The sequence below is a fragment of the Macaca nemestrina genome, chromosome 6, assembly GCF_043159975.1.
Source record: "Macaca nemestrina isolate mMacNem1 chromosome 6, mMacNem.hap1, whole genome shotgun sequence".
NCBI classification, from domain to species: Eukaryota; Metazoa; Chordata; class Mammalia; order Primates; family Cercopithecidae; genus Macaca; species Macaca nemestrina.
In genome coordinates this window covers 25,423,548-25,449,231 of record NC_092130.1, presented here as the reverse complement: position 1 = coordinate 25,449,231, position 25,684 = coordinate 25,423,548, and the positions used below count along the sequence as shown (strand labels likewise).

At 38.7% G+C, this 25,684-nt stretch overlaps 1 protein-coding gene across 1 annotated transcript; it reads left to right on the top strand.

Moving 5' to 3' along the window:
- Positions 1-433: 433 nt before the first annotated feature.
- LOC105482391 (mitochondrial ribosomal protein L22) lies at positions 434-25,421 on the top strand. Its single transcript, XM_011742441.3, has 7 exons — positions 434-561; positions 640-688; positions 10,251-10,368; positions 14,825-14,890; positions 15,583-15,660; positions 18,457-18,526; positions 25,132-25,421. Exons 1-7 carry the CDS (start codon positions 534-536, stop codon positions 25,341-25,343), a joined length of 621 nt encoding a protein of 206 aa, XP_011740743.1. The 5' UTR covers positions 434-533; the 3' UTR covers positions 25,344-25,421.
- Positions 25,422-25,684: the final 263 nt, after the last annotated feature.

The following is a 25,684-nucleotide window of genomic DNA, read 5'->3' as shown; positions in this document are numbered from 1 at the left end:
TTCCAGCTACTTGGGAGGCGGAGGTGGGAGGGTGGCTTGAGCCCGGGGTCGAGGCTGCAGTGAGCCTAGGTCGTTGCCACCGCATTCCAGCCTGAGCGAGAGAGAGACCCTGTTTCAATAAAATGAAATAAAATAGCTTTCACACGATTTCGACTTATCTTTACGACAAGCTTATGCCCTAGCGTTAGTCATTTCTGAAAAGAAAACTGAGGGCCACCAGATTAGGTCGCTTGTTCACGTATTCTGTTCCCCTACTCCTTTCGAGTTTGTGAGTGGGGCTTCGCAGTTTTTCTGAATCCAGGTGAATTTTCGGAAACCCACGCGCTTTCGGCCTTTATTAATTCATTCATTCCCAAGCCAGGCTCGCTTGACCACACCTCGAGCGCCGGCCCAGTGCTCGCGGTCTTCGTGACAGCACCGCAGGTGCAGGTACTGCTTGTGGGAGAGCTCCACAGGAAAGCCGGAGTATTGCGCATGCGTGCTGTCCAGAAAGCGCTTGAACTCTTGAGGCTTCCGTAGCGGGAGGGCGGAAGATGGCGGCGGCGGTCCTGGGACAGTTGGGTAAGGATTTCTTAGTGGTTAAGCGACAGAAGGGAGTCGAGATGGAATCTGAATTGACGGCTTGTGTTGATGTTGCAGGTGCGTTATGGATACAGAACCTGAGGAGCCAGGGGAAGCTCGCCTTGGGGTAAGTCTCTCGCTTCGGAGTTTCAGAAGGGCCCAAGGCATCTTGACTATTCTGCCAGTTGGTAACTGAGCGCCTGCGTGCCTAGCTGTGCTGTAGGCTCTGGGGCTACTGAGGCGAATGAGACAGCCCGTGCCGCTGCTTTGTCACTCTATTTTTTCGCCACCTTATTGCATAAGCTTTGCAGATATCAGGATTACCCATAACCCAAAGGCCATTGTAAATGCGTTTTCTGAACGTCTACTGTGATCTTTCTGGACAAGGTTAGACTATTCCATCTACATATGGAAGCGTTCAACTTTTCAAGTTACCTCTCTGGTTACTTGCTTACATGGGCAGGGCTCGTGTTGTGGACAGCCCTGGTTTACGTCCTACCTGACATTGTGTTTAGCGGTTTATATGCCTTAATTCATTCTCGTAACATTCTCGTAACAGTTAAGGTTTATATGCCTTAACTACATTCTCGTAACATAGTAGGTACTGCTATACCCGTTTTTCAGACAAGGAAATTGAAGCCCCCAAACGTAACATAACTTGCCTAAGGCCACTCAGTTGTAGGAAATTTTGAAGCTTTATACCAGAGCATTCTGTAACCTTAGGACAAAAGCATTCATTAAAGGTTAGGGTAAGTAGTCGCTGTGTTTCTCCCCAAAAATTAATTTTTAAAAAATCGGTATTTGAAAATTGGTAATCTGATTGTAAATTTTCTGATCTGTCCATTTGTTAATGACTTTGGTTTAGTTCATAGGCTTTGCAGACGGATGAGTTGTATATGAATCTGCTTTTTAACTGTGAATTTGAAAAGTTACTTATTCTTAATAAGCTTCAGTTATCACTTTTATGATATGAGCATTATATTAGTACCTCTTAGGTTTTTAAAAATTTAAAGATTTTTATTTATTTATTTTTTTAGATGAGGTCTTGCTATGTTGCCCAGGCTGGTCTCAAACCTAAGGGCTGACACAATCCTCTTGCGTCAGCCTCCTGAGGTGCTGGAATTACAGGCACATGCCATGCATGTAGCTCTAATAGATTTTTAAAATGAAGTTCAAACAAGATAATGCATGTGAAGTATTTTGTATGTTTGTGGCACGTGATAATCCCACTCTGAATTCTAGTTGCCATTAATGTTTTTATTATTATAAATTACTACTGAGTTCCCAATTATATTTAACCTTTTTCTAAGTTCTTGGGTCCCAGGGGGATGAAGAGGTGGGCTAAAGAAGAAAATAGGAAGCACTAGCTCTTAGGATTTGTCTGTACTCTTCCTAGGTAATCTTCTATCACTCTTCCCCTAACCATGCTGATTTACTTACTTTTTTGGAATATACTGTGCACTTACTTGCTTCTTGGCTTTTCCTCCTATGCCCTTACATCTTGTCTATAACAGCAGTCCTACCCATTATTCAAACCTCTGTTTAGATGTTTTTTCTTCAGGAAGTTTTCTCTGGTATCTCTAAAACTGAAAGAAATTAATTTTTCCTTCCTTTTTTAGCATGTGTGCCTTCTATGATGGCTTCATGTATATGTGTCTGTGCCCTTTACTAACTTGTGTATCTTGTGTATCTTGGAAAGGTAGGGACATTTATTTATTGTTGAGCTCCAGCATAAGGTCTTACACAAGGTAAATATTTTGATGTTGATTTGAATTGTCTTGCACCAGCTTGTATTAAGAAACTCTCAGCAAGAAACTTAAGCAGTTTGCCTTTAGTCTTTTCCTCTATGTCATGATACAAGAGTGTTGGATTTTACTAGATAATCTCTAAGGCTATTTGCAATTCTGAAATTATTACTTAATTTTGTGAATCCTTACTTTGGATTTTCTAGTGGGGAAAATGACCATAAGAAAACTAAGTAGAAAGGTACAAATAATGTTCCTGATAACCATATAAAATCTTAGCATATAATCTGATTCAGTGATTAGAAACTTTTTTTTCCTTTTTTTTGGAGACAGGGTCTTGCTCTGTGCCCAGGCTGAATGAAGTGCAGTGCTGTGATCATAGCTCACTGCAGCCTCAAGCTCCTGGGCTCCCATCTCAGCTTCCTGAGTAGCTAGAACTACAGGTGCATGCCACCACACCTGGCTAATTTTTTAGGGTCTTGCTGTAGCTCAGGCTTGATCTCTAACTCCTGGGCTCAAGTGATCCTCCTGCCTTGGCCTCCCAAAGGTAGGGATTACAGGCATGAGGCGCCTGGCCAGTGATTGGAAACTTAATTGCATATAGGCCCCAGACTAGAAATAAAAAAACTAAGGAAAGTTGTCTATGTAAAATGAGAGAGTAGGAGGGCCTGTGGCAGTGAGTAGAGTGTATTCCTTATCTAAAAACATTGAATTAGGTTAAGAAAAGTGCTGCTGACCAAATAAAACATTTCTGCAGGATATATATATATATATACTTTTCAAAAAAAATTCTTTTTTTTTTTTTTTTTTTTTTTAAAGACAACGTCTTGCTGTGTCACCCAGGCTGGAGTGTGGTGTCATGATCATAGCTCACTGCAGCCTCAATTCAAGCCATCTTCCCACCTCAGCCTCCCAAGTAGCTGGGATCACAGGCGTGCGCCACTACACCTGTTTTTTTTTAGTTTTAGTGGAGACGAAGTCCTGTTTTATTGCCTGGCTGGTCTGAAACTCCTGGCCTCAAATTATCTCCCACCTCATTCTCCCAAAGTGCTGGGATTACTCTGTAGGCTCTATTTGTTAGCTGACTGACAGTTTTCAGTTTTTGAATTCCAAGCCTCCTATTTTACTGATGCATATATTTGAGAAGTTTTGTGACTTACTGAAGGTTACACAGTTAAATGTCAAAGTGAGGATCTAAACAAAATATTTTCTGGGACTACAGGTGCGTGCCGCCACACCTGGCTAAGTTTTGTATTTTTAGTAGAAATGGGGTTTTATCATGTTGGCTAAGCTGGTCTCAAACTCCCGGACTCAAATGGTCCACCCCCTCGGGCTCCCAAAGTGCTGGGATTACAGGTGTGAGCCACCGCGCCGAGCCAAAAAAAAATTTCTTTAAGAGACAGAGTCTCACTATGTTGTACAGGCTGGTCTCAAACTCTTGGGCTCAAGTGATCTTCCCACCTCAGGCTCCCGAGTCTCTGAGATTACAGGTGTGAGCCACCATGTTCAGCTGTACCACCCTTTAGATGGGGCATAGCCTCTTAAGCTTTCCGCAGCTTCCAACTGTGTGTAAAATTTTGGCATAGTTATTTACACTCAGTCCTCTTACCTTACCTGTCTCTGTATTCTTTCATTGATTCTACAAATATGTATTTAGTGCCTGCTCTGAGCTGGGAACTATTCTAGCACTGAGGATTTTGCAGGGAACAGGAACAGACAATAATCTCTTGCCATTATGGAGTGTACAATATAGTAAGGGGGGCAAATAAGCAAAATAAGTAAAATATAGAGTATATTTGATAGCGACATCTGCTTGTGAGAAAATAAAAGCAGAGATTGGGAATAAGAAGTATGTGTGTTTGAGAGAGGAACTTGTAGTTTTAGATAGGGAAGGCCTCACTAAAAGATAGTATTTGAGTAAAGATTTGAAGGAAATGAGGAAGCATGTTGTGCTAACATCTGAGCAAACAGCATTCTGTACAGATTGAACAGTAAGTGCGACAGTTCCAAGGAACCATACCTGGTGTTGTCAGGAACAATGACGAAAAGGAGAGGGACAGTGATAGGAGATGAGGTCAGAGAGGAAGGGGGAGTCATCAATCGTATAGAGCCTTGGTATTTTCTGTAAATACTTCGGCTTTTATTCTGAGCAAGGTGGGAAATTATTGTAAGGTTTTGAGCATTGGGGTAATATCTGATTTATGTTTATGAGTGGTTCTTTCTGGCTGCTGTGTTGAGAAAAGACTGGGGTGGGGATGGGGAGCAAGGATGGAAGCAGAGACCATTGGATATTTCAGGTATGAGATCATGGTGGCTTGGATTAGGGTGGCCGTGAAGGTAAGTGAATGGTTGGATTCTGGCAGTATGTTAACCACAGCTGACAGAGCTTGTTGATACATTGGATGTGAGGTGTGAGAAAGAAGGGTGACACCAAAGTTTAGCACCTGAGCAATTGGAAGGGTAGAGTTAACCATTTACTGAGCTAGGAAGACTTCCAGAGGAGCAAGTTTGGGGAGAATATTAGTAGCTCAGTTTTGGGTTTGTTAAATCTGAGCTGTTCAGTAAGCATCCAAGTAGAGATATGAGTAGACAATTGGGTATGTGAGTTTGTAGAGTGCAAGGAATGTATGTAAATTTGGGAGTCATCAATGCATGGATAATATTTAAAGCTGCAAAGCTGGTTGACTTCACCAAGGGAGGGAGTGTAGATAGAAAGAGTCCAAAGATTAGTTCCTGCCTGAGGCAGCCAACATTTACAGACCAGGGAGGGAGACAAGGAAACAACAAAGGAGACTGTGGGGGAGTAGCCAGAGACGGGAGAAGAAAACCCCAAGTGTCCTGGAACCCAACTCAAGAAAGTGTCTCAAAGAAGAGCAAGTGACCAGAGATACTTAGGTCACTCTCGGATGAGGAACTGATAATTAGAATTAGAATTTGATTTTGTCTGTATTTTCTTTTTTAAGGTTGCTTCGTTTTGTTTTAATTGAGTGTTATTCCAGCAACTGGCCAGGAGAGGGCACATGGGAACTTTTGATTTAATATTCTGTACTTCTAAATTAAGTACCCCATTTGGAATAATACTTTAATTTAATTTGATTATGGTAGTTTGGTCTTTGCTTGATAATTCAGTTTATGAATTATTTGAGTCCTGAAAGTATTATAAGAATTCAGAAAGCTTTGACATTATTAATTCATAGTATGCTTAATTTATGAAGCAACATATTTAATTCACCAAATATGTATCGAAGATTTGAAGAGCGCAAGGTACCGTGCTCGACGAGCACAGCAGGTATGGGCCTGACTCAAGATATCTTTCAGATCGGTTTGTAGCAAAGGGGTTCATGTTTTTGTCATGCTGTTGGTGATGAGATGAGTGATAGAATTAAGGTTAGGAGAGGCCCTATGGATGATGTAGTCCAATTCCTCTTTTCACAGACAAAGAAACTAAGGTCCAAAGAGGTGACAAACATAGTGTACCCTACTCACTAATTACAACTACATAGAAACATAAACGTTTATGATTATAAACTTGAGAAGAAACTTTGAAATTGTGTATTTAAAGCTTATAGTTCACAGGACTGATTTGGGCAGTGGGGACAGGAGAGATTAACTATTCAAAGGGCCTAACTTTGTTTTATTTTTTATACCCTTTAAAAAAAAACACAGGCATGGTGGCTCACACCTGTAATTCTAGCATTTTGGGAGGCTGAGATGGGTGGATCACCTGAGGTCAGAAGTACAAGACCAGCCTGACCAACATGGTGAAACCCCATCTCTACTAAAAATACAAAAATTAGCTGGGTGTGGTGGTGCGCCCCTGTAATCCCAGCTACGCTGGATGCTGAGGCAGGAGAATCGTTTGAACCCAGGAGGTAGAGGTTGCAGTGAGCTGCGATCGCACTGTTGCACTCCAACCTGGGTGACGGGAGTGAAATTCTGTCTCAAAATAAACAAATAAAACAGAGGCAAGGTCTTGCTGTGTTGCCCAGGCTGGTTTTGAACTCCTGGCCTCAAACAGTCCTCCTACCATGGCCTCCCAAGGTGCTGGCATTGCAGGCATGAGCCACCATACTTGGCCAAAGGGCCTAATTTAAAAAATAACACTAGCCATCAGTGTTTATCATGGGTTAGACACTGTAGGATGCACTATATTAATTATTAATCCATCAATAATATTAAGTAGGTATTATTCTTCTCATTCTACAAGTAATAATATCTAAAGTTTATTGAGCCCTTTTAAGTGTCAGGTTAAGTATTTTACTTACATTTGAGCTTCTTAAGAAGGCTATGAGGTAATTATTACTACTCTATTTACCGATGGGAAAACTGAGACCCAGAAAGTTATGTGACTTCCCAAAGGCCATTCACCTAGTAAATTAGAGTTAGGATTTAGACCCAGGTCTGCTTGACTCTGTAGCCTCAGCTGTCACCACCTGGCTTATATTTCATTAGCAAAATGCACCTTCATACATCATGTATCCTAATTTTGTGCTTTTCAGTTAAGACATTGGAACCTAAATGTGGAAGGCAAAGGTACAGATTTTGTTAGGTATTTTGATGGCAATAATCTCGATATTAGGATAGGAGATAGTGAACTTGGGGTAAATATGATACACTAGAAAAATAGATTTGTTTGAGTCTTTGGTCTAAATGGCTTGAAGACTAAAAACAAAGGTTTTGTTTGCCAAGTAAATCTTCCAAGTTGCATATTTGTATGAGAATATGCCAATATACAACCACTTTGAGTGTATAAGTCTGAGTTAAATGTTTACTCAGTATCCACGTACCAGACATTGTTCTTGGTGCTAGAATATGAAGAAAGTCAGACTTGCCCTTTAAATGTGCAACATCTGTACACTTAGTACAGTAACTCATTCTGTTATAGCCACTTATGATAGTACAGTGGTCCGAGTCATTGCTGTATGACCGGCAAGAACAAAGTATTAAGACAACGTGAGAATTGTGATCAGAGAACGGATTAGGTGATGTTTCACACTGAGGTGACATTTGAGCTAGAACTAAAAACAGGATAAGCATTTCATTCAGGAGATAATAAGGCAGGAGAAAACAATTTGAGTAAAAGCTTGTTCAGAGAACAAAGAACATCTATGTGGCTAGGCCATAAGGGCAGGTTGGGTCTAGATTACAAAAAGCCTTCCATGTCTTACTAAAGAGTTTGGACTTCCTATTGTGGGCAGTAGGGAAATACCAAAGTTTGCTGTGTTAACTTTTTATTTGGATATGCCCAGACATATGCAAAAGTAGACAGTCTGATGATCCTCCATGTGTCTGTTACCCAACTTCAACACTTACTACTTATGGCCAATCTTATAACCTGTACTTTCCCTCATCATATTTTGAAACACTCCCCCCACTGTATCATTTTCATAAATGTTTCACTGTTATCTCATTAAAAAGCATTAAATATTCATTTGATATTTAAACTTCCAATGGCTTCATAACTGTCATACTTTTTAAATTATAATAGTTCACACATTGAAACTAATTGGTATTTTTGTTGAATCTCTTACTCTGTGAGTTTTTTATTCAACCCTCTCTTTTTTTTTCTTGTAATTTATTTGTTGGAGACAATTGGTTGTTTTGTAGCGTTTTCCATACCTTGGATTTTACCGAGTGCATCCCCAGGGTATTACATAACATGTTCTCTTTTCTCTGTTTCCTATACTGAATCTAGGGGCTTGAGCCCCCAGTTTCATTTTGGGCAGGAAAGACTACTTTGTGAATGGTGGGTGGTGTGTTCTTCCATCAGGAGGCACATAACACCTCCTTTTTCCATTAGTTTATTAAGGATTACAAGATGATGCTATTATAATTTGCTATTCCTTCATTACTAACTTTATACAAGTGAAACTTTTCCTCATCTACTACTTGGCAACTTAATGGTACAGTTTGTATAGGAAAGACAGGATAAGTCCTATCTTTTTCTTCATTCACCAGTTTTTAAAATAACAAGTTGGCTCGCTAGCATCTTCTAATGGTAACTAATTTGTATTTTTCCTGGTTTTATTATGAACTTATGGCTTTAAACATATTTCATGTTTAAAGGACAATAACTACTATAGTTATTGTCCTCATTAATGCTTGGCTTGTCCCATCTTTGACTTGTTGGGCATCCACAAGTTGGCTCCTGAGTGCCTTTGACATGACCTTGGTAATCTTTGATGGCTTCTTTGCTTTCTAATATGACAAGATGTTCTAGGCTGATTTGGTATGTTATCTGCTTGAGATCTGCAATCAGCCATTTCTCCCAGAAGTTTTGGTTTTCTTCAGTAGGAAATGATATTTCAAGACCGTAATCTGGGAAGTAGGGGTGCTAATTGCTACTAGATTGGTCATTGCTTCTACACCTTTTCAGTGGAGAGATCTAGTACTTACTGGATTTTGGCTGAACCTCTTCTGCTTGTTTCCATACCAAGAATCCCAGTACTCAGTGACACTGAAAAAAAAGGATAGCATTAGAATATTACAAAATTATTCATTTGCTTATTTCAACAGAGGTTTTTAAGCTGGAGGATGACATGAGTAGCTCTGAATTATAGAAGGGTAACTCATTTAGTACTCAAGCAGAGAAAGATGGATTGGAACTGGGCAAGTTGATGGAAGAGAAATCAATCTAGAGGCTATTGCTATATAGGATGGTGGCAATTAGAATGGAGAAGAGGTAAAGCATTTGAGAATGATTTCAGGGGAAGCATCTGTAAGACTTGGTAACTAGCTCTGGCAGGATGAAAATCATTGGGAAGTCGAAGATAAACTAGCACACCATTCAAGAATGATTTTATTTAGTGATATAGGGGAGTAGCAGATGCTGGGGAAGATGAGAGAGGGAGAATGACTAGTTGTATATTATTAAAGCAATTGAAGTGTGGGGGAAGAGGTCAAGGAATAGTGAATTTGGGATCTTCATCAAGTCTCAGCCCATTAGTTTAGCATTCAAAGACAACCACTCTAGCCTCAGTGACCTTACCAATATTTTCCAATATTTAACAAATTCTCTGACTCAGTCAGACCTCCTCTTATTTCCCAACTCTGTACCTCTGCATAGATGATGTATGTCGTTGCCCCATTCCTCTGATAATTAGTGTATTAGTCCATTTCACACTGCTATAAAGATACTACCTGAGACTGGGTAACTCATAAACAAAAGACATTTAATTGACTCACAGTTCCGCATGGCTGGGGATGCCTCAGGAGACTTAGAATCACGGGGGAAGGTGAAGGGGAAGCAGATAACTTTTTCATAAGGCAGCAGGAGAGAGAGACAGTGCAGGGAAATTGCCACTTTTAAACCATCAGATCTCATGAGAACTCCCTCACTATCACGAGAACAGCATGGGGGAAACTGCCCAGTGATCCAATCACCTCCCACCAGGTCCCTCCCTCAACATGTATGGATTACAATTGAAGATGAGATTTGGGTGGGACACGGAGCCAATCCGTATTGATAAGGATGTTCAAGATTCACCTGAAGTCACCTCTGAAATCCTCTGCTGTTTGCTATATTTTAGTTATGTGATTTCATATTGTCTTCTAATTGTTTTGTGCATTTGTCTTAGTTACTCAACAAAGTTGGGCAATCTTACAGGTCAGGTCAGAGAGCTCATTATGTCTTCTCTAAATCTTTCTTAGGAGTGGGTGACTTATAGAAGACAGTGGTATTGGCCAGTCCAGGCAAGAAATCTTGGGTTAATATCTATTAACGGTTTGACTTATGTGCGTTTACTTTCTCTCTTGTTAGCCTCTGTAACTGGCTCTTTGTTGTCTTTAAAAGTAGTCTCTATTAATTAATACCTCTAGAATATTTCCACTTGGGATCCTTAAATTGTTTTCATCAAAATGGAGCTGATATGGTTCAAAAGATATGTAAACTCTACAAAAAGGTCCCCTAAGTGTCTGTTGTTTTATAGGCTTCTTTCATTTCAGTGTTTTACCTCAATCGTATATCCACACAAGTGCTTCTCTTGACATTTCTCGAAAATGGGAGAAGAAGAATAAAATTGTCTATCCCCCGCAACTGCCTGGAGAACCTCGGAGACCAGCAGTAAGTTCGTGGGTAGAACTAATCTCTTAAATCTGGTAATGCTCTTACTCTTAAGTGATTAGTAATGATTTATTATTCTGTCTTAAAAAAATTATACAACCGTTTGCTCTAATTGACACAGATGTACTAGATTTATCTCTTTGATAGTTGAAAAGGATTGTTATTCTTTACTTATTTGTCTTTACTTAACTTCCTGTATTAGGGACCTTAACTCTAAAACTAAGCTCATAGTTTAAGACCTACTGATTTCTGACTCTGAGAGGCTTGCTGAGGAGCTCTTAATGATGGAGCATATAGAGTTGGCAAGAATGACTTAAACTATTGGCCAATGTTTAAATTGTGTATATGATTTTCCAGTGTTACATATTTGAATATAGACACACTGTTTTTTGCTTGTTTGTTTTGCAATTTGAACCTAAAGTTTGAACTTAATCATTGGGTTCCTACTGGAGATTAATCTTATCGTTATCTGCACAGAATAAACAAATAACTTTTCAACTTTCATATTTTGTCATGACATCACAACTTGAAAGATTTGTCAGTCTTGGCTATTAAGTATTAACTCCATTTTGTTAGTTTTATTTTATTTTATTATTTTTGAGGCAAAGTGTTGCTCTGTCGCCCAGCTGGAGTGCAATGGCATGATATTGACTCACTGCAACCTCCACCTCCCAGGTTCAAGTGATTCTCCTGCCTCAGCCTCTGGAGTAGCTGGGATTACAGGCACCTGCCACTACGCCCGGCTAATTTTTGTATTTTTCATAGAGACGGGGTTTTGCCATGTTAGCCAGGCTGGTCTCCATTTTGTAATTAACCAAAATTTACTAAATGAAATGTTACATAATTGCACAAATATCATAAATAAAAAATTTTCTGTAACTAATGAACTTTTTTTGCTTCTTACCTGAGCTCTTTGGAATCAGTTATTAATTGGAAATAAATTATAACAGTATTTGTCAAGTCCAGAATCTAACAGCACAATTCTGTTGTATGTTTGTTTTATATCTTTAAATACTAAAAAATGTACTTTAGGATATATCCCAAGTGGCAAAACGCAAATAGTTGGTAGTATGTCATCTGCTTAACTCTAGCAAATGATGAACACTATCATCAGTAATTTGTTGTGTGTTGTATTTAATGAAACTATTCTGATTAACTTTTTTGTATCGTTTATCCTTCTTATACAAGTGCCTGTGGGAAGACATTTGATTCGATTTGATATAAATACTTTGGAAAACCTTAATTTCTCTATTTTGCACAGATTTTGTTTCAGTAATCCTTTGGGGGATAAATTATGACATTTGGGAAATATGAACATTTTCTGACTTTAAATAGTATTTAGTAATTTAATATTGGTGTATCAGTTGTACCTTTTATGACTGGGAATACCGATACCCTTCATAAATACCTAACTTACCAGGAATAATTTATTCACTGGCCATATAGTTCATAATACTGTGCTATAATGTACAATGTCTCTTAGAATTTCTAATCTGCCAGCTGCAACCATTATTAAAATCAGTTTTATCTCTAGCTGAAAAGAGGGCCAGGTAATATCTACCATTCTACCTAAGTCTGATCTTTTGCATTAGAATATATAGTCAATAAATAATAGTGGATGGGATAGCGAACAAACCCCATAGCAGTAAATTAAAATGAATGTTACCAATGTAGAGTTGTTTTAGGCTAGTCCTCATATTTTTAAGACTAGCTTCGTAGTTTAGCTAGCACCAATTTCCAAAGAATATAGATTCTTATGTAGATTTTATCTTATATGGGGCTTCATATAAAGAAAATGAGCCAGAGAGAAATTAAAGGGCTTTCTTTATGATAGTCACACCTTGTTAATTCGGGCTTGAGTTTACTTTTGCAGTGTCTTTGAGAAAAGCTATGTTAAATAAATGAAAAGTGTAATGAGACTGTGTCAAAACTCTCTGAGCTACCATTTCTTATTTTTCCTCTTTTTCTTCACTCCCCCAACAACCATTTCTATATGAGACATATTTTTAATTTATGAATTAGTTTTCATGCTGATAATAATACATTAATGTGAATTGGAATCTCATAAAGCTCTAATAAGACTTTTTTTTTTTTTTTGAGACAAGGTCTAGCTCTGTTGCCCAGCTGGAGTGCAGTAGCATGATCTCGGCTCACTGCAACCTCCACCTTCTGGGCTTAAGCGATTCTTGTGCCTCAGCCTCCCAAGTAGTTAGGGTTACAGGCATGTGCCACCATGCCCAGCTAATTTTGTATTTTTAGTAGAGATGGGGTTTCTCTATGTGGTCCAGGCTGGTCTCAAACTCCTAGCATCAAGTGATCCACCCACCTTGGCCTCCCAAAGTGTTCGGATTACAGGTGTGAGCCACTGCAGCTGGCCTGGAACTTTTTTTTTTTGAGACAGGGTCTCACTCTGTTGCCCAGGCTAGAGTGCAGTTGTGCAGTCATGGCTCACTATAGCCTTGACCTCCTGGGCTGAAGAGATCTTCCCACCTCAGCCTCCTGAGTAGCTGGGACCACAGGTACGTACCACCACTTCCGGCTGATTTTTGTATTTTTGGTAGAGATGAGTTTTTGTCATGTTGCCCAGGCTGGTCTCAAACTCCTGGGCTCAAGCGATCTGCCTGCCTCGGCCTCCCAAAGTGCTGGGATTACAGGCATGAGCCACAGCGCCTGGCCAGAACTTCTATTAGGTAACACTTTTTCCTCATTTGAATTATTATATGCATTTAAAAATAAATTGATTTATTTAAAAGTTATTGTTTTAGACATTTTATAATTTAGACATACATTTATTTCGTTTGAATAACTATTTTACGTATCCTATCCTCACTTTATCTAATTTGCTGTATAGGTCAGTTAATGGCAGAGATATATAACTAGGCCTTCCAACCTCCAACTTTGTTACTTTATCTATTTGCTTGATACTTACGTACTGAGACTTTGTCTCGTTTATCTTTAGAAAGTGCCCTTAGACATTTCACCTGTCCAAAGTAAATGCTGAGGTTTTTTTTCAGTTTTGGAAGAGGATGATTGAGTAATTTTTGCCTTTCTTGTAAATACTTCATTCCTTTTTGCCATCCTCTGGTCAGGATTACAATTTTTTATATGTGTAAAATTTGAGGGTAATCATACAAAATTAAGGTTTAAAGGTATCCCACCACAAGAATGCACAAATTAAAGGGTCTTTTCTATATAAAAGATTTCATTTAGTGGATTAATTTTTGCAGATTATTATTATCAGTCATGACAGTTCTTCCTCTCCCTGTCTCCCCAGGATACTTTATTGCTGAAAATGTAATTAGGCTATTGCTATAGTTTCAGGCTGTCTGCTTCTATTGCAGCTGAAATCTGCCACATATTAAAAGATGGCCACTTGAGAAAACTGCTCTTTCTAAGGCATTTGAAAATGTCCAGCAGGAGTCAGAATGTTAGAAAGTTTTGAGACCTCCTTGCTACAGTTTCCCATAACACATATTTTCTAATTTTTTTTTTTAAAGTGGCAGTTTGGTATAGTAGTGGAAAGAAAGTGGGTTTTAGAGTCAATAGAGGAACTTTTGAAAGTAGATGCGCTAGACATTGTATCAGGTGTATCATACTTTTTCTGTTCTTTGAATTCCAACTTTGTCTCTTGCAAACCTGTGGTCTTAAGTCACTTGATTTCTCTGATTTTCAGTTTATATAAAATGTTTCGTCTCTCAACTCATAGAGTTAGACTAAATGAAATAATGAGTGAAAAGTGCTTTTTGAACTATACATTGTAATTAAACAGGACATACCTACCACTTTAAATAGAAGATAATAAAAGCTAACATTTACTGAGACGTTACCATGTGCCAGGCACTATAAAATGGTTTCTTGGAATAGGTTATTTTATTTCCCTCTAGTTATCATTTTATTTATTTTATAGAAGAGGAAAATTAGAGAGAGGTTAAGTAGCTTGCTCAAGATTATGTAGCTAGTAAATGACAGAGTTAGGATTCAAATCCAGTCAGTCTGATTCTAGAACCTATGCTGTTGACCAAACACCTAGAATATTGGCTTTTCACATGAAAACACTTATTTTGTCCATTTTGCCATTTTTCTCCTCATTAATACTGAACTTTTTCTTCTTGTACTTTTTCTTTTGTTCTTTTAATCAGCTAAATGTTTTCAAGATACTTTAATTTAAATCTTTTAGTATTTCTTTGGATAGAAATGTTGCAAGTGATGACACAAACCAGCCATTGTATAGTTTCTATTTCTCCCCTAGTAATCTTTTAACATAGTGAGACTTTGGAAAAATACAACTTTATGTAGGGGGAAATAATCTTTACATTCTTAATAATGTTTCTATTTCTTATGGCAGCATTTTCTTTAGGCCTAGAAAGTAAAAACTTTAATAACAGTATATGTTACTGCCATTTTGTGATAAACCTGCTAAAATGTTCTTTCTGTCCTTTGTTTTCCTATTTGTAAGGAAATCTACCACTGTCGAAGACAAATAAAATATAGCAAAGACAAGATGTGGTATTTGGCAAAACTGGTAAGCTACAATGACTATTACCATATAATAATTTAGGAAAGAAGCTATGAGATCCCCTCCCCAACCCTCACCCCAGGATTTGAAAAATAAAAAAGATTTGTGAGGAATATGATACAATTGGTAGGTAACCAAAAGAATGATTGTTCAGAGATGTATGATTTTCCTTAATTTTCACCTTTTTCTGAGAAACTAAATCACATTGGATAGATAGATACTAAAAGGCATCAGGAGTTTGGCTATAACCAGAGAATCCAGGAAACCTACTTATTTATCTGTAAACTTGATTCAACCTGTTTTAAAACAGTTGGTTTTATGTTTTTTCCCCTAGGAAATGAAATTCGTAGATGAGGGGAGACAGAAGCAGCAAATGTACACGTAATACATTTATCCTATAGGAGAAGGAGATGCCTTAAATGCCTAGCGTAGTCGTTACCAGCCTGTGGTCTCTGTCATGTTTGCTGTCCTTTAATGTTATTGAAACTATTACAGTGTCAGTTTTATGGTTAAAATGTTTGTTTCATTTTCACTGAAAGAGAATAGTATCTTCCCTCAAACTTGTTTTCTTCTCTTTTGCTTGGGTTCAATTCACTGATTTTAGAAGTTACTCAAATCATGTAAGGCTTTCATTGAAAAGGAAACATTGACTTTGTAAACTAATTTATTTTCTTTTGTCTCTCACCCTTTAATTCTAGATACGAGGAATGTCTATTGACCAGGCTTTGGCTCAGTTGGAATTCAATGACAAAAAAGGGGCCAAAATAATTAAAGAGGTAAACTTACAAGTTTGGGTGTGGTAGAGAATGGAGAACTGGGGAATGCAGCTGTTTTGCAATTATTAGTAAGCTTAGCCTAAATTATGAATAAATTTTCTGTTGTAAATGCATACTTTATATAATACAGATTTAGGGTGCTCAGTTTATTAAATGCGTGTGCGCTTAGGAATGTTGCGTGCTTTAGGTGTTTATTTCCTGAGATGCTTTTATTTCCACCAGATATTTATCTGTTTTTTACTGCTTATGATGTGATGAACCTTATTTTTAATGATTTGGGGCTTGGTGCATATATGTGTATACATATACGTGTATATTTGTGTGTATGTATCTGTGTTTGTATATATATTATTTATATTATTTATTTCTTGGAGCAAGGCTGAACTTCAAAGTATATTTTTTCAGAGATTTTTTTTTTTCCCTATAAAGGAGAGTTTTTATAACTACATAATTTTGTAACTTAATGGAAAGAGCCCTGGACTGGAACTCAAGAGCCTTGGACTCTAGTCTTTTCTCTGATTTTTTTCTTGTGACTGTGGGCAAGACACTTAACCAGTCAGTTTCTATTTTTCTCACCTAAACTATGTGGGATTGGATTAGATGGCTCCTAAAGATCCTTCCAACTCTAAATGTAGCTAATTCACTAGATACAAATGTGCTGACGGTAATTGTGGTGACTCATTCTAGGAACATGAATATTCTTTTTTTATTACATATATATTTTTATTTTCTTTTTTTTTTTGAGATGGAGTCTAGCTCTGTCGGACAGGCTGGAGTGCAGTGGCGCGGTCTCGGCTCACTGCAATCTCCGCCTCCTGGGTTCAAGTGATTCTTCTGCCTCAGCCTCCGAGTAGCTGGGACTATAGATGTGCGCCACCATACCCAGATAATACTTTTGTATTTTTAGTAGAGATGGGATTTCACCATATTGGCTAGGCTGGTCTCGAACTCCTGACCTCAGGCGATCCGCCCACCTCGGCCTCCCAAAGTGCTGTGATTACAGGCGTGAGCCACTGTGTCCGGCCTGTTTTTCTTTTTTAATAGTCTTGTTACAAAAAGTTGTATTGATTATTGTCCCTTACCATCTGGGGATATGAGCATTATTTTCTATATATTCAGTTAATTCTCACCAAAAGTCAGTTCATACCTTTCAGTTTAGTAGTAATAGTTAAATAGTTGAGATTGATAGATTCAGACTTCTAAAAGGTTCCTTTGTAACGCTATGATTTTGCCATATTTAATTCAATGCAGAATGCATTTACAAGTATTCGTTGTGTACCCAGCCATGTACTACATTCTTTATCTTTTAAGGCATAAAATTTTGATCTGGTTTCTGTTTTTTTTTTTATTTTTTAATTTTTTTTTTGAGACGGAGTCTTGCCCTATCACCCAGGCTGGAGTACAGTGGCGAAATCTCGGCTCACTGTAACCTCCACCTCCTGGGTTCAAGTGATTCTCCTGCCTCAGCCTCCTGAGTAGCTGGGACTACAGATGTGCGCCACCACGCCTGGCTAATATTTTTGAATATTTAGTAGAGAAGGGATTTCACCATGTTGGCCAGGATGGTCTCGATCTCTTGACCTCATGATCTGCCCACCTCGGCCTCCCAAAGTGCTGGGATTACGGGGGAGAGCCACTGCGCCCGGCCCAATTGTCATATTTTTACAAAAATGTGTTCTTGTATTTTTACAAAAATGTGTTCTGGAGGAAGTTAATTCGATATCCATGGAGAGTAAATTTGATAACCTCTTCAAGGAAATTACTATATCAAGTGTGATTTTCTCTACTTGTCTGATGTTAAAGGTTACTCTGCATCCAAAGTTTAAGAATTTTTATTTTATTCTAGTTTTTAATTAGATTATTGTTTTTTTGGAGGCAGAGTTTCACTCCATTGCCCAGGGCTGGAATATAAGGAACGATCACAGCTCACTGCAGCTTTGACTTCCTGAGCTCAAGGGATTTTCGTCCTTCAGCTTCCCAAATAGCTGGAACTGCAGGTGTGCGCCACCATCTCCAGCAATTTTTTTACTTTTGTGGAGATGGGCTGGTCTCGAACTCCTGGCCTCAAGCGATCCTCCTGCCTCAGCCTCCCAAAGTGCTGGTGTTATAGGCATGAGCCACCATCCCAGCTAAGACTTCTCAGTAAGAGTAAGCTATTGAGTTTCATGAACTTTGTGTTTGTTTTTTAAGATAGGGTCTCTGTTGCCCAGGCTGGAGTGCAGTGGTGCAATCTTGGCTCACTGCAACCTCCACCTCCTGGGTTCATGTGATCCTCCAGCCTCAGCCTTCCACGTACCTGGGATTAGAGGTATGTACTACCACACCTGGCTGATTTTTGTATTTTCAGTAGAAACGGGGTTTTGACATGTTGGCCAGGCTGGTCCCAAACTCCTGGCCTCATGTGATCTGCCCATCTTGGCCTCCTGAAGTGCTGGGATCACGGAGGTGTGAGCCACCGCATCTGGCCTTGGGAACTTTTTGACAAGTTTCTGACTCAGAGACGTAATGTTCCTTCCCAAGAGTACTGCTTACAAGCGCCGCTATCTCCTTTATAGCTTACACACATCATTTAAAACTTAGTAGGATGGGCTGTGTTCTGTGCATTTACAATTCTTGGTCTACGGAAGGAAAGCTCCCGTCTCCTTTGTACTCTTACCATTTGATATTCTCTTTTTAAAATTGACTATGGAAGCATGTGATGAGCAGTCATAGTACAGAGATCATGAGAGATGAGAAACTTAATTCCATTTTACTTCAGGGTTAGCCAATTAAATGCTTTTCTTTTTCTTATTTAAGGTTCTCTTAGAAGCACAAGATATGGCAGTGAGAGACCACAATGTGGAATTCAGGTCCAATTTATATATAGGTAAGATTTTTAATATTCTTAGCATTAGAAAATGTCTTCCAGTAGTAATGCCATATTTTTTGTCTAACAACAGTCTTTAATACCTAACTCCTCAGGACTTGGTTTGTCAATGAAAATTGCTAGTAATGGCTTATTCTTCAGCCGTATGCATGTCAATTTTAACTTAGTATAAATGACAATAACTACTGTTTTACCTGTTCTGTAATGAGACTGAGATCATAAAACCAATTGCTAATAATTATTAAATAATAGATAACAAGACTGGTACATAGAGTGGTACTTTAATTGTAATATTATAACAAATAGTATAACACATTTTTAAAGTTGTTTGTCAACCAGAAGGAGGTAAAGAATCACAGGTGCATTTAAAAAATGTTTATTTATAATGTGCCAAGCCAGGTACCTAATCCATAAAGGTGTCCTGTAATTTAACCTTCCAACTATCAAAATGGAAGATCTGTTGAATTGTAAAAGCCAAGGGGCCTTGGAAGGCTCAGATGACCCAGATATGTTTGTTCCCTTGTTACTACATCCTGAAGCATTATCTCTGCTTTTACATGCTTGTTCCACATCAGATTAAATTAATGTAAGTTAAAATGCTTTGGGAAGCATGATGTTCTGTACAAATGTAAGGAATTGTTTTGCTGCAGACCTTCACACAGTTCTTTTCCGAGAAGGAGATTAATGTTTATTACAAAGCTCTCTTACCTCCTCCCAGCACCATGGGAAAGTGGAGCAGTGGTTGGAGTTACTGTTTTTTTCTCACTACAGCAGCAATTACTCCTAACCTCAGCAGTTTTATAATCAAACAAAGATGATGTTGGAGCAAAATTTTCTCAATCTGCCACACCTACATATCTAAGGATTTTTTAGCTGAAAGCTATGTTAAATTCAAGATATGGGGAACAGCTACTCTCCAGATGGAGCAGAAGGGGCTGAATCATTACAGGGGGAATTAGTTGTATTTTATAATTTTTCAACAATTAGAGTGAAAAATGTTTATCTAAATTCTACTTTTTCACATAGCCTCTGTGCTGGTTAGGTTAAAATCTCAGTTCAACTCACCTGGAATTGATGCTGGCCATCACACCTCCTGAAATTCAAATTAGTTGATTTTCAGTTGAAATGCTTTATTTGAAAGCTGAATCTTGTATAATTTTATTCTGATACATGCAGAGATGCAGAGGGAAATCAAAATGGCAACTCAGAAGATGCAGGGTCATAGTAGTTAATCATAAGCATTTTCTTCTGGGAGCATTATGAATAAATAATGTTAGAGAGGGCTTGGAATCATTGGAAGTGATGAGGAGCAAGACCATTTGCTTAAAAACCTCTTGGTGATTTTTCCTGCTCTGATTCAGAATATCAAATCAAATTTAATTAATTTTATACAGTTTCACAGGAATATGAGATTCTTAGCTGACAGACTTTCTAATGGACTTCAGATACAAATGAAATACGATTTGTCTTTAAGCCTTTTTCAATAACCGTCTTTAAATCCTTTTCAATAATTGTAGTAAAGAGAGATAGGATAAAGAGCTTAATCCTGTTGTTCCAAATGAAGGAGCAGGGTCCACTGTTGCCATTAAGCAAAAACATGCTTAACCAATCCTAGATAAATAGCCCTTTATTTTATCTTTATTTTTGGAGATGACTTGCTCTGCCACTCAGGCTGGAGTCCATTGGTGTGATCACAGCTCACTGCAGCTTTGAACGCCTGGTCTCAAGTCATCCTCCTGCCTCAGCCTCCTGAGTAGCTGGGACTACAGGCACGTGCCAGCACACCTAGCTAATTTAAAATTTTTTTGTAGAGATAGAGGTCTCACTTAGATGCCTGTGCTGGTCTTGAACTCCTGGCTTCAAGCTGTCCTGCTGCCTCAGCCTCCCAAAGTGTTGGGATTACAGGCATAAGCCACGTTGTCTGACCCTTTAATCCAGAGTTCTTTTGCACATTTCTGCTGAAAAATCTCTGCCTTACCTGTACTCTCTTTTCATCTACTTCTGTGTTGATCACTTAAGTAGGGCTAATAAGTTTGGATTTATATTATGATTTTTAAAAGTTTTCATTCACTAAGTATTTTGATGCGTAATTCCATAATCAAAAGAGATGAGTACCCTCAGGAAGAGTATGATGTGTCAGACATTTTATCTCTGTATTTGTCAAGCTTCTTCTTAAGAATCATCTTGAGGTTGTTATTTAAAATACAGATTCCCAGGCCTCGGCACAGACCCGCTGGACTTGAAACCCCAGTGGAGAGGCCTGGGAAGCTGTTTATTTGATAAACAGCTTAATAATAATAAATAGTTTAATAAACTATTGATTCTTAACCATAAAATGTGGGAAACCGATTTATCTTACTGTGCTCTTAGAAAAGGCCTAGACATTTCATTCCATAAACTTCTGTTAGAGTTTTGAAAGACTAGTTACTTATTGGCTACTATTTTGGTTCAGCAATGGTTCTTTCAGTATCCTGAAATAAGTATAGGCATTTTAAAGAAAGTACTTTTTTGATAGCATGTGTTCTCATTATATGGTAGTTCTTTCAAATGCCTGTCATTGGTCTAAAGCTAATACCTGGTGTTGCATGACCATAGATTTAGAAAGTTCATTTCCCTTTCCAACTTATAACGATGACTAATGACACTGTGAATAGACCTTAACAAGTGGACATGGACTAATAAAATGTCGCTGCTTAGTGATTCATGGCATCTAAAGTGAATCACTTTAGGGAAAGTGATGACTGACCTTGTACATCAGTCTTATTGGCTAAGAGTGATGAAGGTGGGAGGGGAGGGCTTCTAATGTTACAATTTCAAGATTTGTATTTACCTAAATACTACTAATAGGAAATATTTGCTATGTGTGTATATACTTATTTATTTATGCATTTATTTATTTTGAGACGGAGTCTCACTCTGTACCCAGGCTAGAGTGCAGTGGTGCGATCTCAGCCCACTGCAACCTCTGCCTCCAGGGTTCAAGCAATTCTTGTGCCTCAGCCTCCCAAGTAGCTGGGACTACAGGCATGCGTCACCACGCCCAGCTAATTTTTGTATTTTTAGTAGAGATGAGGTTTCATTATGTTGGCCAGGCTGGTCTCGAACTCCTGACCTCAGGTGATCTACCCGCCTCGGCCTCCCAGGGTGTTGGGATTACAGGCGTGAGCCACTGCGCCTGGCCTGAAAATATTGACAATATTTTAAATTCATTACACCTGTTGGGCATTATCTATAGAAAAACACAGGTTGTCTTCACTTTTGAGATATCTTAATGTATTCTTTCATTCAAAAAATATTTGAGTACTTTCTGTGTGCATACTATCCACATTAAATAGGTGATGTTTTATCTTTTGTGTCATTTTAAAACATTTAACACTTGTAGTTCTTTGACAGTAGTATTTCTTTGGAAGAATGCATACAATATTCTTCTGAATTATAGTAATACCATGTATACCATTAGTATTATATGTACTTGAAAAACTTTGAAACTTATTTCAGAATTTGATTAGATTTACCAGAGACCTCTGTATTGAAAAAATGAAATTAATTAGCAGATGATATATTGCAAAATTATTTCTGTTCCTATGGATTGTGAACTTTTGGGGCAATACAAAAAGAGTGTAAGTTTGGTTGATGAGGTGACTTTTACAGATGCAACACAGATGCTTATAAAGACAGCATATGATTTGGGACCAAAAAGAGTAATACAGACAAATGGTATTGTTGGAGTAGACAAGAAAGATCAATATGGGTTAGAATAGTTGTGGAGACTTTCTAGAAAAAATTGACATTTGAAGATAGGCATTTGGGAGTCTGGAGGAATGTCCGGGAGAAGAGGAGATTTTTAAAGTGGGGTAGCCATACATGCAGAGGTACATAGGTTGGAATAAGCAGTAATAGTGTAGTTCAATGAGGAGAGCAGTGTGAAGGAAGTAGAAGTTTGACCTCGAGTAGATAAAATGAGAAGGGTAGACTGGGCCTATATTCCAGAGAACTGAACACGGCAGGCTGTGCATTTGGTTCAAACTATATCAAAGAGGTTTGGGTAAGAGATTTACATTATTAAGATGGTGTTTTAAAACTATTAACGATAAGCAGTAGTTTTGAAATTGTGCTCTGTGGGGTGTCTAGGAGTGGGACCCTTGATATTTTGGTCACCACTATATCCTTGGAGCCCAGGACAGAGTCTGGTACCCAGTAGGAACTCAAAAATGTTTGTTGAGTGAATGAATTGGCACAGTTTTGGGTCTTCCTTGACCCATGTTTCAATAAGAACAGATCAGCATTACAGTGTTTTATACATCAGGCTTCTACATATTGTTTCATTTTACTTGAAATGGTTCCATACACAAAAGCAGTTTGAAACCCCTAAATATGGACTTAGTGGAGGAGAGTGGAGGAGAGGAACCAGAAAACAGTTTGTCAGCTATGCTCTAAGTCCCAATTTCATTTACACCTCAGGGTGGCTGTGTTGGGTATTTCCATTACAGTGTATTAAAGAATCTTAGGATGTTTTAGAAAAATTAATGTTTTTGTTTTGACATAAAGAAATGATGGCATCATGGCTTTAAGATATGCAGGTGATCTTTTATGGCTTTAAGATGGAATCATGACTGACATTTAGCAGGCATTGAGCTTCTGCTTTTGTACAGATCTCTGTAAGTTTGTGTTTTGGGGAGATAGAAGGGAAATGGGAGCCGATGTAGACCCTGATGGGATTGATCATTGTGATCTAGTGATCCACTGAATATTTGGAAATTGGTACTCAAGCTGGATAGAGAAGTGATTTGGGATAGAAGCAGCTATCACATTTGTCAAATGCTTTTTAGAAGTTTTCTGGTCTCACTGTTCTTATTTGTAGGTTTCTGCTAGACAGGTTGATCCAGGGGACGCACTGTGATGGTGTTTTCTTATACAGTGATTTGTGTAATGCTGCTGTCTCTGGAAATTTGTAAACTCACTTTTTCAGTGCCCACTAAATGAAGTTAATAAAAGGGCAGTAGGTCTTTCCCTATCTCACTTGGATCCTAGGCAGTTTTCACTTTCATTCTTGGCTTTCGCTTTGGCAAAGCTAGCAGGCTTCTGCTGAAACCCACTTCACTAGAGGACGTTGTAGTTAGAGAGTTGTCAAGTGCATACTTTGGTATAGTCCCTATATTTATAAAGTTATGTCACAGTAAGTGTATATGAATGATGAGTGTTGAAATGGATAATTTAATATGTATTCTGTAGATTTTACCTTTTTAAAAGGCTTATTAACTAAACAAGTAGCTGACTAAATACATTCAGAAAATTGTAGAAGGTGATTGGCTACTACTTTGAGTTACTGTGGGTGAACAGGTGAACAATTCTTCTTAAGTAATTTTTTTTTTTTTGAGACGGAGTCTTGCACTGTTGCCCGGGCTGGTATGCAGTGGTGGATCTTGGCTTGCTGCAACCTCCGCCTCGTGGGTTCAAGCAATTCTCCTGCCTCATCCTCCTGAGTAGCTAGGATTACAGGTGCCCACCACCATACCTGGCTAATTTTTTGTATTTTTAATAGAGATGGGGTTTCACTACGTTGGCCAGGGTTGAACTCCTGACCTTGTGGTGATCTGTCCGCCTTGGCCTCCCAAAGTGCTGAGATTACAGGCGTGAGCCACCGTGCCTGGCCCTTACATACTATATAAAAGATTTCTTTAAACTTTCAAGGTCAAATTTTGATATACAGAAGTGGGGAGGGGAGCTGAGGGGGCATTTGTGCCAGAGTTCCTAAAATTGGCTGTGAATCAGAATTTCTGGGGAGAGTTGTGGTATGGGTGTTTACCCAGGATGTAATTTCCAAGGCTCACCCCAAATATACTGAATTAGAATCCACAGAGGTGAAGTCTCAGCATCTGCATTTTAATTACATTCCCTAGGTTAGTCTGATGTGGCTTGTCAGAGAACCAGCATTTGGGAGCCATTGACTCCAGTGGCTTCTCATCACAATTAAAATAAAATAAAAAACTCCTTGCCAGAGCCTACAGCGCCCTGTGTAATCTTGACCTGGCTTTATCTCTAATCTCTTTCCCTTGTTTGTGCCCCTCTTCCCTTTGCTTACTATGCTTCAGCATGCTCATCTTCTTTCTTTTCCTAAGACAAGCCAAGTACATTCCCACCATTGGGCCTTTGCACTTGCTTTTTCCTCTGCTTGGAGTACGCTGCCCCTAGATATTCGCATAGATGATTCATTCTGGTCTTAGATCAAATGTCTCTTTCTCAGGGATGCCTCTTGACGCTACCAGTCTGAAGTCCCCTGCACCCCACCATTGTCTGTCATCTGGTTCTGATTTATTCACAGCACTTGTCACTAACTGAAATTATTTTACATTTTTCTTCTCCAGAATGTAAACTGCTTGGAGGCAGGGGCCTTGCCAGTCTTGTGCACTCTTAGTTCTCCAACACTAGAATAGTGCCTGGTCCTTAATGTTCAGGAGACGATTGTTTTGAGACAAGCCTGCTCTAGCCAACCAGTGAGCCCATGTAATCTCAGAATCCAGTCAAGGAAAGGACAGAAATTGCTCAGCTGATCAGGCTTGTGGATAACACTCATTTCCTGTAATTCTTTTTTTCTTCCCGTTTAGCTGAGTCTACCTCAGGACGAGGCCAGTGCCTGAAACGCATCCGCTACCATGGCAGAGGTCACTTTGGGATCATGGAGAGGGTTTATTGCCATTATTTTGTGAAGCTGGTGGAAGGGCCCCCACCTCCACCTGAGCCACCAAAGACGGCAGTTGACCATGCCAAAGAGTATATTCAGCAGCTTCGCAACCGGACCATCATTCACACTCTATGATGAGGAGATTCAGACTCCACAGTGTATATATTTTGCCATTTATTTTCTAAAAATAAACACAAATTGAAGACAAATGCTTTTTATGATTTCTCATTGAATTATTGAAACAGTGTATAACTGCTAGTTGTATATGAATATTTATAAGGCTTTGCCCATTTCTTTTGAGCCTCTGGGCATATTTGTATGCGTTTGCGACTTGGGAAGGCAAGTCAGCTTTAAACATAGTAACAAACTATATTTCAAAAGGCTTTTTGAGTAACTTTGAAAGGGAATGTTAACTTTCCAACTAGTGTCCTGCAGGTGGCTGTTTTGATACTGGACTTGAGCAGTGTGTTATGAGG

Excerpts from the sequence above, each read along its gene's own strand:
- LOC105482391 (XM_011742441.3), top strand. The coding sequence starts at position 534 with ATGGCGGCGGCGGTCCTGGGACAGTTGG. Across the intron at positions 562-639 it reads GGCGGTCCTGGGACAGTTGG|GTGCGTTATGGATACAGAAC; the intron begins GTAAGGATTTCT and ends TTGATGTTGCAG. Across the intron at positions 14,891-15,582 it reads TGTGGTATTTGGCAAAACTG|ATACGAGGAATGTCTATTGA; the intron begins GTAAGCTACAAT and ends CTTTAATTCTAG.